The sequence below is a fragment of the Astyanax mexicanus genome, chromosome 17 (genome assembly GCF_023375975.1).
Source record: "Astyanax mexicanus isolate ESR-SI-001 chromosome 17, AstMex3_surface, whole genome shotgun sequence".
Classification (NCBI taxonomy): domain Eukaryota; kingdom Metazoa; phylum Chordata; class Actinopteri; order Characiformes; family Acestrorhamphidae; genus Astyanax; species Astyanax mexicanus.
In genome coordinates this window covers 9385113-9399350 of record NC_064424.1, presented here as the reverse complement: position 1 = coordinate 9399350, position 14238 = coordinate 9385113, and the positions used below count along the sequence as shown (strand labels likewise).

At 36.3% G+C, this 14238-nt stretch overlaps 1 protein-coding gene across 2 annotated transcripts in view; it reads right to left on the bottom strand.

The window, feature by feature from the left end:
• The window catches only part of dixdc1b (DIX domain containing 1b), a 38844-nt gene that overhangs the window by 8593 nt on the left and 16013 nt on the right, over positions 1 to 14238 (bottom strand). For both annotated transcript variants that reach the window (XM_007254206.4, XM_007254204.4), the window contains 4 exons: positions 2396 to 2502; positions 2100 to 2263; positions 975 to 1064; positions 164 to 217 (listed from right to left, as the gene is read on the bottom strand). In XM_007254206.4, the coding sequence (XP_007254268.2) occupies positions 164 to 217; positions 975 to 1064; positions 2100 to 2263; positions 2396 to 2502 (415 nt within the window). The remainder of the gene's footprint in view (positions 1 to 163; positions 218 to 974; positions 1065 to 2099; positions 2264 to 2395; positions 2503 to 14238) is intronic.

Here is a 14238-nt window from a genome sequence, read left to right as displayed (position 1 = left end):
TTTGTACCACATTCTTATGTTATGTTTGGCAGTTTTATGTAGCTATTCAAGCATATGCAGGTAATTAAAATAAAATAACTCGAGTACCACTCAGAACCACAACAATTTAAGCGTATTATTACGAAAGAAGCTAGTTAATTAAAAAAAATTAAAAAGTGTCTACCTTCAGTTCCTGACTCTCCTCCATGCTCTGGTCAAGACGACTGCGGATTATTACCTGCACAGAACAAAGGATTCCTTTATTCTCACACTAAACACAGTGTACTAATACAGATCAATTAAAACTCTATCTAAGAGAGAGAGATATAAGAACAAATGCTAAATAACGAGAAAGAAAGTAAGGAAATGGGAAGAAAAATGACTAAATGAAGCAGAGACTGAGCTACACAGAGGCTCAGGTGAATGAAGAAGGAAAATTGATACCTGTACCCCTCCTCTCTCTCTCTCTCTCTCTCTCTCTCTCTCTCTCTTTTTCTCTCGCTCACACAGAGAGAGAGAGAGAGAGAGAGAACAAAGCTCACCACACAGTAACTTGATCGTATTTGCTAGAACTAAGCAAGAGTGGCTTATGAATGACTGTGAAAGAGATAAAAAATTAAATAAAAAAAAAAATAAAAATAAAAAGTCAGCATGCAGACAACATACCTATGACGTGCAAAAAACCTAATTTCTACAAAACTGCACATTTTGCAATTGCATAAATCCCTTCTTAATTTTCAAGGTCTTTACTTCACAGTATTTTTGCCACACTATAATTGGCCCATTTATCATGACATGTTAATGCAAAACATAAAACAGCTTAAACTATTAAAAAAAAAAAATTATATATATATATATATATATATATATATATATATATATATATATATATATATATATATATATATATATATATATATATATATATATATACACACATACATACATCAGTAGTAAAAGTGTTCTGTATAAAATAAATGAAAAACAAATAATACCAATTGTTGCTCTGCATTTTCAACTCCCTCTCCCAAGCTCAGAGAGACCTCCTGCTCATCTTCAGGTAAGGATCCATGCAGAAGCAAGGCCTGTAATACAACATACACACACAAACACACACAAACACAACATTGACAGTCAAAACATATACACTCCTTACAAGTGATCATGTGATTTCTGAGCATACTGTTCTTAAAACTGTCTCCCCCTCTACCTAAATACTTTACATAAAAAAAAAATTACTTTGTATTTGTTTAAATCAATGACTATATAAAACATGGACAGCCCAACATCTATCAAAAGCGAAGCCACCACAGGTCTAGTGCCTCTTGTGGACGGTAGCAGTATGATGCATACCTTTGTCCATCTCCATGTTTTTTGCTGAAGAAAACAGCATACTTTCTAATTCATTTTATAACTCATATTACAACCAGTGTATTCTTTATTTTTTATTATACAACAGTTAGTTCCAATCCTGCAATGTGATTGGCTGAGAGGTATTCTATTAGTGCCGTTATCAGTCGGTAATGCACTGTAATCGAAGCTCTCCATGTATTACTCCGCCACATACAGATAACCTAGCAACAATGCAGCGCTTACAAACCAAACAGCATAGCTACAAACAGAGCAGCAATGGAACTATTTTAACTCGTGGAGTTAACTATATGTTTATAACCAAACAGATAATATTTTCTTGTCCTTTTAACTCAAAATCTTTTAATAAACAGTGATAATGGAACTGTGGTATAACTGAGCAATAATACACGTTATAGCACTCCCTACTGTGTATAATTGCTCAATTATACCACAGCTAGTTCTGACCCTGCAATGTGATTGGCTGAGAGGTGCTTTTTGAGTGCCATTATCAGCCGGTAATAAATGTTGACCAAAATAGTATATAATAAATTAGTTTTTGCTTTCATTTAATTCTTCCTCCTGTTAAATCTCCATTTGTTTTATTTTTTGTTTCTAGCTTTAATTTTAAAATCAGGATGATTTCATGGAACTACTTTGTCTTATACCCAACTCTTAAATTCAGCACAGTAGAACCTCAGTCAGAAAATATCTGGAGAGTGCATGACAAATTCAAGTGTGTGATAATCTGAATTGGTCCAGCAGGTCACCTGTAGGCTAGACACCATTCTTCTGGCCTCCACCATCTCCCTCTCCAGCTGCTCCTGCTGCTCCCACAGCTGCTCCTCCCAGGTGCAGCTCCGCACACACATCCCATCATGCTCTTGCTCTGGGGCAGCTCTTGTGCCACATAATACAAGCTGAACTACACTGTCTGTGTAGAGACAGGAAAAGGACAGAGGACAGAGCAGACCTGACACATTAGTACTAACACTAAAGTCCATGAATTTTAGTACAGCAGTGCAGTAGTGTCACTTTCTTACAGAAGGAAAGGTAGAATAAGTACCTGCTTTAGATTTGATGTCTGCTGATTGGCTGTCCAAGAACTGCCCCTTTTCCTCTAATAAGCTGATGGAGTCTTTGGGGGTGTGGATGGGGCTGGGAGAGCTCAGGCTGGGTGAAAAAAATACAGAAAATGATTAAAAAAGAAATAATAATAATATAAATACGACTGAAGCTGAAATAATTCAATGCATGATCAAATCTACAATTTCACCAGAATTTACCAGTAATAATTTATATTATATATTATACTACATAGAGCTGGGCAATATGACTGCCAATATGTTATTATTTTATCGTATTATTTTATTATGTATGGCTAGTGGCTTTTCTATTGTTTATATTACCCAAAATAAAGCAATTTTGGCCATACTGTCCAGCCCTTATACTACATGTATTATAGTGGAGTATAAACAAATCACTCAGCAACCTTTGTGTTCTCAGCTTTAACCACTTTAAACTACTTTAACTACTTGAAAAATGTAAAAAAATAAAACAAAAAAAAGTGATTTTCTGAATTTTAGCATCATAATTAGGGATGTTGCATTGTCCAATATATAGCATTGTTTGAAATATAGGAATTAAATATAGAGATTATTATGATTAGTAATAGTATATCAATTAGTATACAGTACATAATCCTGATTATTATTGCTGTTTATATTTAGCAACATAACAATTGACCAGGAATAGCTGCTGTCAATAGTTCCTGGTCAAACAGTGCAGCTGTAATGTCTGATGTCACGGGTGTTCATCTCCAGACTTCACTTTCTCTTTATATTTTAATACTTTTTACTACTTTTTCACTATAGTGTATTGTACTGCATAATCAACACAGTTGCAGCAGCAACAACATTAAAATAAAGTACCTCTGTTCCTAAAGAGCACATGGAATTCCCATTTACAGCTTTCTGTGGTCTGTGAGAGATCATTTACTACGTTACACAGAGAAAACAGTAAACCAGTAAATCATTATGGCCAAAGCAAAAGTCTAACAGTATCACCACTGTTTTAAACCCAATACAAAACTGTTTACAAAAGCACGCTCACCAATGCTGATGCTACTTTTAAACACACACAGCCAAATACGGCACCAGCTATAAATAACCATGTCAACATGCCTGGTGGCAACTGAGGACAGTGCCTTTTAAAACGGGTTGTCATGGAGATATCTAGAGTCAGCACATGAGAAAGTGCTCTAGGTTTTATTTCCGCTGAAAATCAAACACTAATGCAATCTGTATTATAATATGGCACACAATCAATCAATACAATAAATTATAAACACAAATGGAACACAGTATATTTACAGAAGGACAGTTATGTTTGATTTGAGGGCACATAAATTTTGCACACTCAACCTAATTCAAAAGTTGCAGCATGTGGATGAACCTCAAGAGTCTCCAATGCTCTGATAAAGTTTGACTAACACTTGAAATAGGTTTAAATGAAGGCCTGAATGTTTAACTAGCAAATTCATCTTACTAAATCCTATATAATACTGTAGAGTATGGTGGAAGTGCTTTTAGACAGACAAGAAAATAGATTAAAGCCATTTATCACAACAGTAAGTGTTTCTGCAACAGTATTAAAACTCTAATAATAAAATGAATACAATAAAAACATAATAGCTACTCAGGTAAGCTTCTCAGATGTGTTTGCACAGTACAATAAATTCTACATCTAAATTTGTACTTTTTACCTGAAGATATGGTAACCAATTCTCTGAAAAAATGATATGCTATAGTGGTACTGCTAGGTAGTCTTTATTTTTTTTGCAAACTACAGATCATCAATAGATATGGATATTTCATCAAACATAATTTAAGATGTGACAGACATCATGTATATTGTTTGTGTGATAATAAAACAATATATTTAGGTCAAACTTCGATTCATTGGTCTGGGATTGTATTGTCACATAACTGACAAAGCTAGCTCATATACTGTCAAGCGAGTCTGGTCAACATCTGTGCGTCAATACTTAATGAGAGGTTTCAATATAATTGTATGGATTATCTATATTGCAGACAAATGGTTAAAAACAATTAGGCAATTTGAACTCATCAATCAGTCCGATTCTACATTGATTACTGTGCTGTACAACATTTTGTGGTTGGTCCAGTATGATGCAAGCTGCAAAAGTTTAGGAACATCTGCTTTGATAAATAAGCAGGCACTCTCAGTAGGTGTCTGATTCTGATAAGCCCTTCAGATCCAGCATTCTAATCTCAGGCTTCACGCATGTTTTATGCAGTACATTTCCATGATTTTCCATATGATGACCATACGATTTTTAAAGTATCAGTGCAGACATGGACAATAAAAACAAAAGTCAACTAAAACAATAATTCAAATTGATTATAGAAGGTCTAAAATGAATCAGATAAAACGTTGACGCACAATCTTTAATAATAAAATATGTGTCAGATGCTGAGAGCTCTATTGTTTAGTACTAAATTATTAAATTAACTCTGATCTGATGGATGTATTTGTTAGCTCAAAATAGATTTTCTCTGAATAAAATCTATTTATAAACTGAAACCTAATTTCCATGTTTTTTCTAAAACTTTCTGGGTATTTTCATTTTTCTAAAACTTATCTAGGCCTGGAAATTGCTGTTTTCAGATTCCATGACTTTTCCAGGTTTTTCATGACCGTATGAACCCTGTAATCTGAATATAGCCTAAAGGGATCACTCTGTACTAAACCCATGCTGGAGCTGTATTTCAGTTGAATGGATGTAAGCAGAGAGTGACAAAACATAACCTTATTTAATTTCCCCCCACCCGTCACCTCAAAAAGGTCAGCCATGACAAAGGAGCTCCCTCAATCAATACTGTCCCCATATGCCTAATTCCCTGAGCAGGGAGTCTCTCATTGGCTCCACTCACATTTTCAATAACTCAAACTGACATTTCTGCCAATAACCTTTCTGAGAGCAAGCAGTCTAAATAAGCTCTGGAGGACGGCGTTTATACGCCTCTGAAAACTGCTTAAACACTGACACTCCCACGGCCAATTCCTCCACACTGGAGATTACATGAGAGACTTTTCTTCAGAGAAGCTGGTATGGATTAACCACTGCAGAGCTGTAAATCGTATCCCCCCCAGAGTTCTCTCTGCAGGCTGTAAAATTCCAGCAGATTTTCATTTCTGCTGTGAGAAGTGTGTGTATGTGAGTGTGTGTGTGTGTGTGGGCGTGTGAAGCAGGGATGGGAGAAGAGCAGATACATGAGCTAATTTATCTTTTTTCAAAACAACAATGCGAGTTGCACAAACAGACAGAAGACTAGTTGTTTTGTAGTGCTGCTGCTCTGTGTGTGTGTTTGCGCTAGAGGGGCTCATTGTCCTTAGCTGGGCAGCGGGACATAAGACTGAGGCTCTGAAAGAGACAGCTTGCAGCACTCTGCATTTCTGCTTTTGTTTTATTTTTCTCACGTTGTGGGGAGAGGGGAGGGGAGAGGAGCTGGCCTCTTTTGGAGTTTTACCCCCGCCCCCCACAATGCCCTCATCCCCCCTTAAACACTGCAAAGTTTGGGACATGGGCTGAGCCAAAACATGTGTGTGATGGTACATTGCATTGGCAAGAATCCTGTAAGCAAGCTGATATTTTTAATTATTTACTTTAAGGAAAACTGTCAAATGTAAAAAAAAAGAAAAAAAAAAAAGAAGAAGAAACGTATAAAAACATAAAAAAAAAAAAAAATTAAGACAGAGTGAAGAAAATCAATATATTATTACAAATGTATTACATATCTAATGCATGCTGTTGGAAATTTCAGAATTCTGATGATTTCTGATTTCCTAAAGAGATATAAAAATATTACTTTATTTTAAGCTTACTTAACCCTGTTAATATTTGGTTATATACTGTATTTTTTATAGGGATGCTCTGAATACTTTGAAATCAAAAAAGAAAAAAAAAAGCTTTTCCAAAAAGCTTGTCCACATATGTTAAAAGAAAAACTAATAATACCAATTATGTTCTTGAAGTTTTGGTCATATTGTGGTTTGTTTGTTGTTTTAGCCTGCAGGGATGTTAAAAAAGTTCAGTGTTCAGTGTTCAATAAATATTTTTTAACTCTAGTTCTGAAAATATATTCAAATAGAGCTTGGCAATATAGCAATATTTTATCATATCAAGATAAATTTTCTAATGTTTTTGATAATATGCTTTAATATACATTTTGAGGATACAGCTCTTAAGAGCTTTAAGAACACTGAGAAATCCTGTTAAATTGAATGATGTGCAGCAAATGAATAAAATCACTTTACTGAGTATTTGAATAGCATATCAACCAAAGTTTTGGCCATATCATCCAGCTTTACATATAAAAATACATTTAGGTTATTTATTAATGCTTGCAATTTATGCAATCGAGAAAAGAAAAACTATGAAACCCTCTCTGTGCAAACAGACCTATGAATGTGACTTCAGTCACAGATTTCAGTCACCTTCACTGGTTAATTAGTTCAATATCAATCATATCAATGAGAGATTACTGATTTGAATTTGCTTTGTATGTACGTCCTATTATAGTGCATCCAGCAACAAAACAACACTATGCTATTTTTAGTAATCCACAGTAACAGAAACCACTCAAAATATAGGGGACATGACCCATCCTATATCAGAAATACCATAAATGATACAGTATAAATTGTTTTAAAAATGTTAACATGTTTAGGCTGTAACATGTTTAGTTGGATTTAACTAATTATAAATAGAAGTACAGAAGCATTTGTATTTTATTTGTGTAATTTCACAAATGTCACTATAGGGTATATTGTAAGTTGTGTAAACCAAATTTTAGGAAAGCTACCATAGTACAAAAAATGCTATTATATTTATTAAATCAGAGTAAATGCAAAGTTTGCTTTTTATGGAATCAGAACTGTGGGATCGAAAGACAGGGTACACTGCAATCTAGTGGCCAGGTTTCAAACACAACACAAAATGAACCACTGTCTGACACCAATCTTTACACATAAACTAGTCAATATATCAATATTTCCTTAAACTAAGTCTGTTGGTAAGAAAGTTATACTATTGAAAAAAAATTATACTGATACTTAACAATATCACTCAATATGTTAAAGTGAAACTAACCTAACCATGACCTTACACAGACCATTCTGATGATTCTGATGTTTACAACCGTGCACTATTAAAATAGATGCAAATGTCGTGCCACATGGCTGGCCTACTGCCCACTTCGCCTACGTCAGAATCTATGCTCATCTTTCCTTGCAGCCTATAAGTCCCTTACGTGACCTAATTTTTAAAAGCTACTTTCTGTATATCCCATCGCTGGAGCAACTAAAGCTGATTTAATTCTTTTGGAAATGAGCTATTCATTTAATCTCGCCGCTAGAACTAAACGTACATAAGGATTTCTCTACTAAGCAAGCAGGTTCTCTCACACACAATATATAGTTTTATGTATAGTGCAGCTGTCTACTGTTTAACATATGAAGAGGGAACATTACGCAAGTGTGACATTTTCTAAGGCATGTCCTAAAGTTTATACAGTACCAGTAATATGATTGTAGACCTCTGTGGAGCATCCTCTCTTTTGGAAAGCCACACTAGATAAATAGCAGAGCATAGGAGAGGAGAGGAGAGATGAATAATTGTTGCCTGTGGCTAGAGCAAACCCACAGCAATTCAACTTAAAACTCAAGCTTAAAATAAAGACCAGCTTTATTTTAGATCCTAGCATAAATCAAATGCTGCTCCGAGCTAGTGCCTGTGAAAATGTGTTCTCACAAACCTTTATGAAGTGGAGGATTTACAGCACAATTACTGAACATGCTGCATTGATTATAAAAACAACAGTTCACACTTCTTAATGGCAGACTGCAGCTTGCTTCACTGGATTTCTTCTCTACACAGCTGGAAAACAACATGGTTAGAAAACATGGATCCCAAGAATGTGGCAGATACTGTTAATAATAAACTGTTGCTGTAAGCTGTTTATTGTTATTGAACACTGTGCAGTAAGTACATGGAGAACCTGCCCTAGGGAGGCTAACACAACCCAGCAGGACAACCACTATCTCTATAACTAAGCTTGCTCTGATCCTCCTTAAAGCTTTTGAGTACACTACATAACTTGGACAGTAAGATTGGTTTCACAGACACAGATTAAGCCCAGTCACAGACTATTTTTTTTTTCATTCCTCCTTTCAAAAGTCTGTGTAGTCCAAGACTTGTCACTGTCTGAGAAACTGCCCTTCAGGTCTCTAAAAAAACAAACATTTTTTTATATATAGTGATTTTCTTCTATAATACTAAACTTCAGTAAACTCTTAAAATCTCTCTGGCTGAACTTTTTAGCTTATATGGTTGTTAAACGACAGCTCATCTAGTTGCCAGTTCCAGTTGCTCAGACAAGAAGAGAGGGCAAGGCTATGTTAGCCCTGGGATTGGTTGGTTGGGATTTTGCTGATCCCAACCATTCTACACCCAGAGGAGAGTGCTTGTACTGAAATACAGCAAATATTTATTTGTCTTTGGGAAAATGTTAATAAAAGTTACAGGGGTTGGACAATGAAACTGAAACACCTGTCATTTTAGTGTGGGAGGTTTCATAGCTAAATTGGAGCAGCCTGGTGGTCAATCTTCATTAATTGCACATTGCACCAGTAAGATTAGAGTGTGAAGGTTCAATTAGCAGGGTAAGAGCACAGTTATTGCACACAACATTATGGGTGACATACCAGAGTTCAAAAGAGGACAAATTGTTGGTGCATGTCTTGCTGGAGCATCTGTGACCAAGACAGCAAATCTTTGTGATGTATCAAGAGCCACGGTATCCAGAGTAATGTCAGCATACCGCTAAGAAGGACCAACCACATCCAACAGGATTAACTGTGGACACTGTAAGAGGAAGTTGTCTGAAAGGGATGTTCGGGTGCTAACCTGGATTGTATCCAAAAAACATAAAACCACGGCTGATCAAATCACGGCAGAATTCATTGTGCACCTCAACTCTCCTGTTTTCACCAGAACTGTCCGTCACCACAATAAATTATTGTGCTCTAAAACCAGGTGTTTTAGTTTTATTGTCCAACCCTGTACTTCGTACATTTACCCGGGAGGACCAGAGAAGTTAAATTAACCCAATTAAAAATAAACTTTAAAAAATATATATATACTTTGAAAAGATTTAGGTTCTCATGGGCTTTAACTTAGTTCCTAACTGTTTAAGTTTTACAATTTTTTATGGCAAATAAAAACAAATAATATCCATCACAAAAACTAAACAACTAGAATTCTTGCACTGCATGACCTCAAACCTGCTGCTGAACCGAACCAAACATACCCGAGAACGCAGCCCTCACAACAGCCAACCAGCACAGTCTCAGCCAGACTGAGAACCCCGACTTAAGTGTGAATGATCTGTGAGAACTTCCACACTGATAAACCGCTCACCGAGATCCTCCCTCTCCTACTATCTGGACATCAACATCTGATGTTTCCTGTGTGTGCTAATTAGACATTCCACATTAAAGCAGCAGTGATTACCTAAATCACAGGAAGCCCATTAAAACGCTGTATTTACACTTCAGTATCTGGCACAGGGCCCAGAAATTCATGTTTCTCTAAACACACACAGGCCACTGAACTGAGAAGTGTTGACACACCAAAATATTTACGATGGTTCTGAAGGGGTCAAGGGAGCAAGCATGTTGACAATCTTTACAACTGGCTGAATTCAGTAGGAACTGCTTATAGAAGAGGAACCTATATGAGGCATTTAGAGTACTTGTTTTCACAGCTACTGTACCTTGTTTAGTCTTGACCTTTGGACTATTCAGTTTGGGTCCAAACCAAACTAGCAGATGTAAAAGATGACAGGAACCACAGTCCTGATCAAAAGACCACAACTTGGTCTCAGTCTGGATCAACAGAACCATGATTCAGTTTGTTTGCAGTGTGAAAAAACTCTATAAGAAGGCCAATTATAAGAAGCTGAAGCAAGGTACTATATTATCATCTAATATACTATGGGTTTTGTGCAGAAATCTGACTCCACATTGTGTGCTCATTTATCATACAATGGGCACAACAGATCATGTATCTACTGTAACTGTAGATTAACTCTCATTCATAACCAGTAAAACAAGAAATCAAGGGGTAATTTGACACTCTCATTCAACAATGTGATGCTAATAGTCTGAAGGAAGTCCGATTCTGGCATGTGAGGAAGAATTTGGCACAACATCTAAAAAGGCAACTGACTGAATAGACAAAGCAATCAATGTCATGCAGCCCACATGGGTAAGAATGACAGGATGCATCAAAATTCTTTAGCTCGTTTAGTCACAAAACTGCAGCGGAAAACCAAAATTTACCAAATATATACACAATGCAATACAAACAAGAAGCTTGATTCTATATTAAGTGTGAAAAAAAATATTATTTTTTATTATTATTTTATTTTTCTGAGAATATAATGGATATCATCACTGCCCATTTTTAGCATTTGTTTAAGAGTCAAAAATATCTTGAAAATGTCTTGACTATGTCACGATATACTATTTTTGCCATATCAAAGTGTGATTTAATTTAAGTTCAGTCTGTGGAGACAGTATATTAAAAAAAAAATAAAAACACTGTGCTCTCACTGTGTTGGCAGCTCCACACTGAAGTTTTAAACTTTACAAATAAATTAAACTGCAATTAAACTAACTAACTAATTCCTAGCAGAGGAAATGAGAAATGTCAAATCAAATACAGCTTTCTGAAATTCAGCCCCGCTCCACTGAATCTCGCATGTGCTGTCAGAGACATTCACAGCGCTCTTTCACACTTATTAGGCTGACAATCAGAAGTGGGACACGACACAGGGAAGGAACTTCTCCCCCATAAGAGACATTTTTATCCCACAGTAAGAAGACTGTGAACAAGAACAAAACACATGATTTGTCTGAGGATTCTATTTGTCAGAAATATCTATGTGTTACCACATATTAGACAATGTTATTAGAGTTGAAGTCATGTACGTAAGGCTGCAACTAAGGATAAACATTATCCATAAACTACAGACAACATTTCTCCCAAACTTCAAATTAAAATATTGTCATTTAGAGCATTTATTTGCAGAAAATGAGAAATGGCTGAAATAACAAAAAGGATGCAGAGCTTTCAGACCTCAAATAATGTAAAGAAAACAAGTTCATATTCATGAAAATCTATGAGTTCAGAAATCAATATTTGGTGGAATAACCCTGGATTTTAATCACAGTTTTCATGCACCTTGACACGTTCTCCTCCACCAGTCTTACACACTGCTTTTGGATAAGTTTATGTCACTCCTGGTGCAAAAATACAAGCAGTTCAGCTTGGTTTGATCATTCTGGCTGTGATCATCCATCTTCCTCTTGATTATATTCCAGAGGTTTTCAATTTGGTAAAATCAAAGAAACTCAATTTTTAAGTGGTCTCTTTTTTTTGTTCCAGAGCTGTATATAACAAAGTTGACATACCAGCTCATTTGTATAAATGTTCTCTCCTTGCAAGGAAAAAAAAGTAAGGCGAGAAAAATGATAAAAGTTATGTCCACATATTGCACGGTAAGTTGTGACAGGCCAATCTACAGAACAAAGAAACAAACATGCTGTAAAAAAACAAAAGTCTTACCATTTAACTTGATTAGTTCCCATGTTGACTAATAAGTCCTACCCCACTGCAATACTCATCTTCATCCATGTAGCAAGAAGCAGGAAGCTCATTACCAGCATCTTTCTCACACAAACACACTAACACACTGTCGTCTGGGGTCGAGTCTTGAGGACACTGATCCACAAATCCACAGAGTCACAGAAAACAGAGAGAAACAGCAAGAGAGAGCGAGAGAGAGACAGCAGCAGAGACTTCTTCCTAAACTGTCCCGTGACTCACTAACACCTAAACTATATCATCGTAATCTCCGTGCTCCAAACAGACGCGTTAAAGCGGACATGCCGGAGCCAAAGCGGTGCCTGCCCAGCGCGCGGTCAGTTAAATTAAAACCTTTCAGAGTGTGATCTGCTCTTCAGCTGCTCCCGACGTGGCACATATGGAAATCCTGTTTTCACTCCCTGCTTCAATTACAGAGGAGAGAGGTACTGCTCCCTCGCCACAGCAGCTGTATCCTGCCCCTCTCTCGCTCAACCTCTCTCTCCCTCCCTCTCCCTCCCTCCCTCTCTGTCTGTCTGGCTGGCAGTCTTTCTGCGAGTTCACTTCCCTCTAACTACTCCCCATTCATATCAAGTGCTATTCTCAGCCAGACTCATAAAGCTCCTGGTCTCTGAGAACACATATCCAGCTCTGCGTGCTCCTGTTTCCCTTTTGCTCTCTCTCTTGCTCTCCCTCTCTTCTCCTCTATTTCTTGCAGAGATGTCAGACTTGGCTCAGCCCTTCTTCTTTCTTTCCCCTCCCCCTCTTCCTCAACTCCTCCCTTCACCTCTGCTCTCTCTCTCTCTTTACTCTCCCTGGCCCCCTCTGTTTGCCTCTGGAGGATCAGTGGCTGGATAAGAGGGTTTGAGGGTATATGAAATCTTCTGTAATTTGGAAAGGTTAAAAGAAACACAAAAACACCAGGGGTTTAGACAGCTCGGCCTTGTAAAGCTTGCTTGGAGGCCGTGCCGTACTTTTTTCACCATACTAAAAGTTCTCAGGCACTCCAGTGTTTCTAATATGGTCATTTCATTAGGAGAGAACATCACATCTCGAGGAAAAGTGCACAGCACAATACAGAAGCCCTCAATCAAGCTTAAAGACCAACACAGATCAGACCCAAAAACACAGATCAGTCTACCTCTAGTCCCCGAAATATTTGTATATCGCAAAACGCAAAGTTGACCATAGCAACACTTGATCACTTAAACCTCAAAATATATTCTCACTGCATTTGCAGGCTATGCTAGACTTACAAATACTACTTAGAGCAAAACCACCATCAACTGTTGTTTAAAATTAACAATGTTACAAGAGGTCAAGGATAAGAATTTTGACAAAAATAACAATCACTGTATTAAACAAAAGAAACTCGATTAGTTACTGTTACTGAGTTACTGAATGCTCCTTATGATTAAATGTTTTTGTCAATAACCCTGCATTATGATAAATTACTGATATTACTAATATTAGATGTAAAGAAGTTCAAGGCACAGTTCTAATTATGCAATCTAATGTAATGTGATGTAATATATATATGTATATATATATATATATATATATATATATATATACATATATATATATATATCTATATATATATCTATATATATATATATATCCATATATATATATATATATATATATATATATATATATATATATATATATATATATATATATATCTATATATTAATTTATTTTTATTTTTTGCAGTAAGTAATTATTTTAGTTAAATAAAGCTACTTACAAGCTGATGTCCGTAAGTTTTGGGATTTAGGGCCCTCTCTGGTGATGAAGGGTAATTGCACTGAACATGCAGAAGAATCATTTTAAACTGGCTGGGTGTGATGCGGTCTTCTTTCAAAGTGAATGAGTGGATGAGTTTCCCCTTCTGAAGTCTCTAATGCTTCACCAGCTGCTTGCATTCAGTAAAACTGAGCCAGATCCTCTTTTAGAGCCTGTAAGGGTTACTTAAGTACGTAAAGATGGAAAGACGGGTGACATGGCCAGAAGAACTCCCACAAAAGTTACCCAATACCCCAGTTTTTAAAATGAATATATCAGGCTTAGCCGGGATGGTTGTTCCAGCACACTGGTACCATTAAACACAATATTTACAGACTGCCAATTTAGCAGATTAAACTTGTTTTTTTTTACACATTTACACATATGTG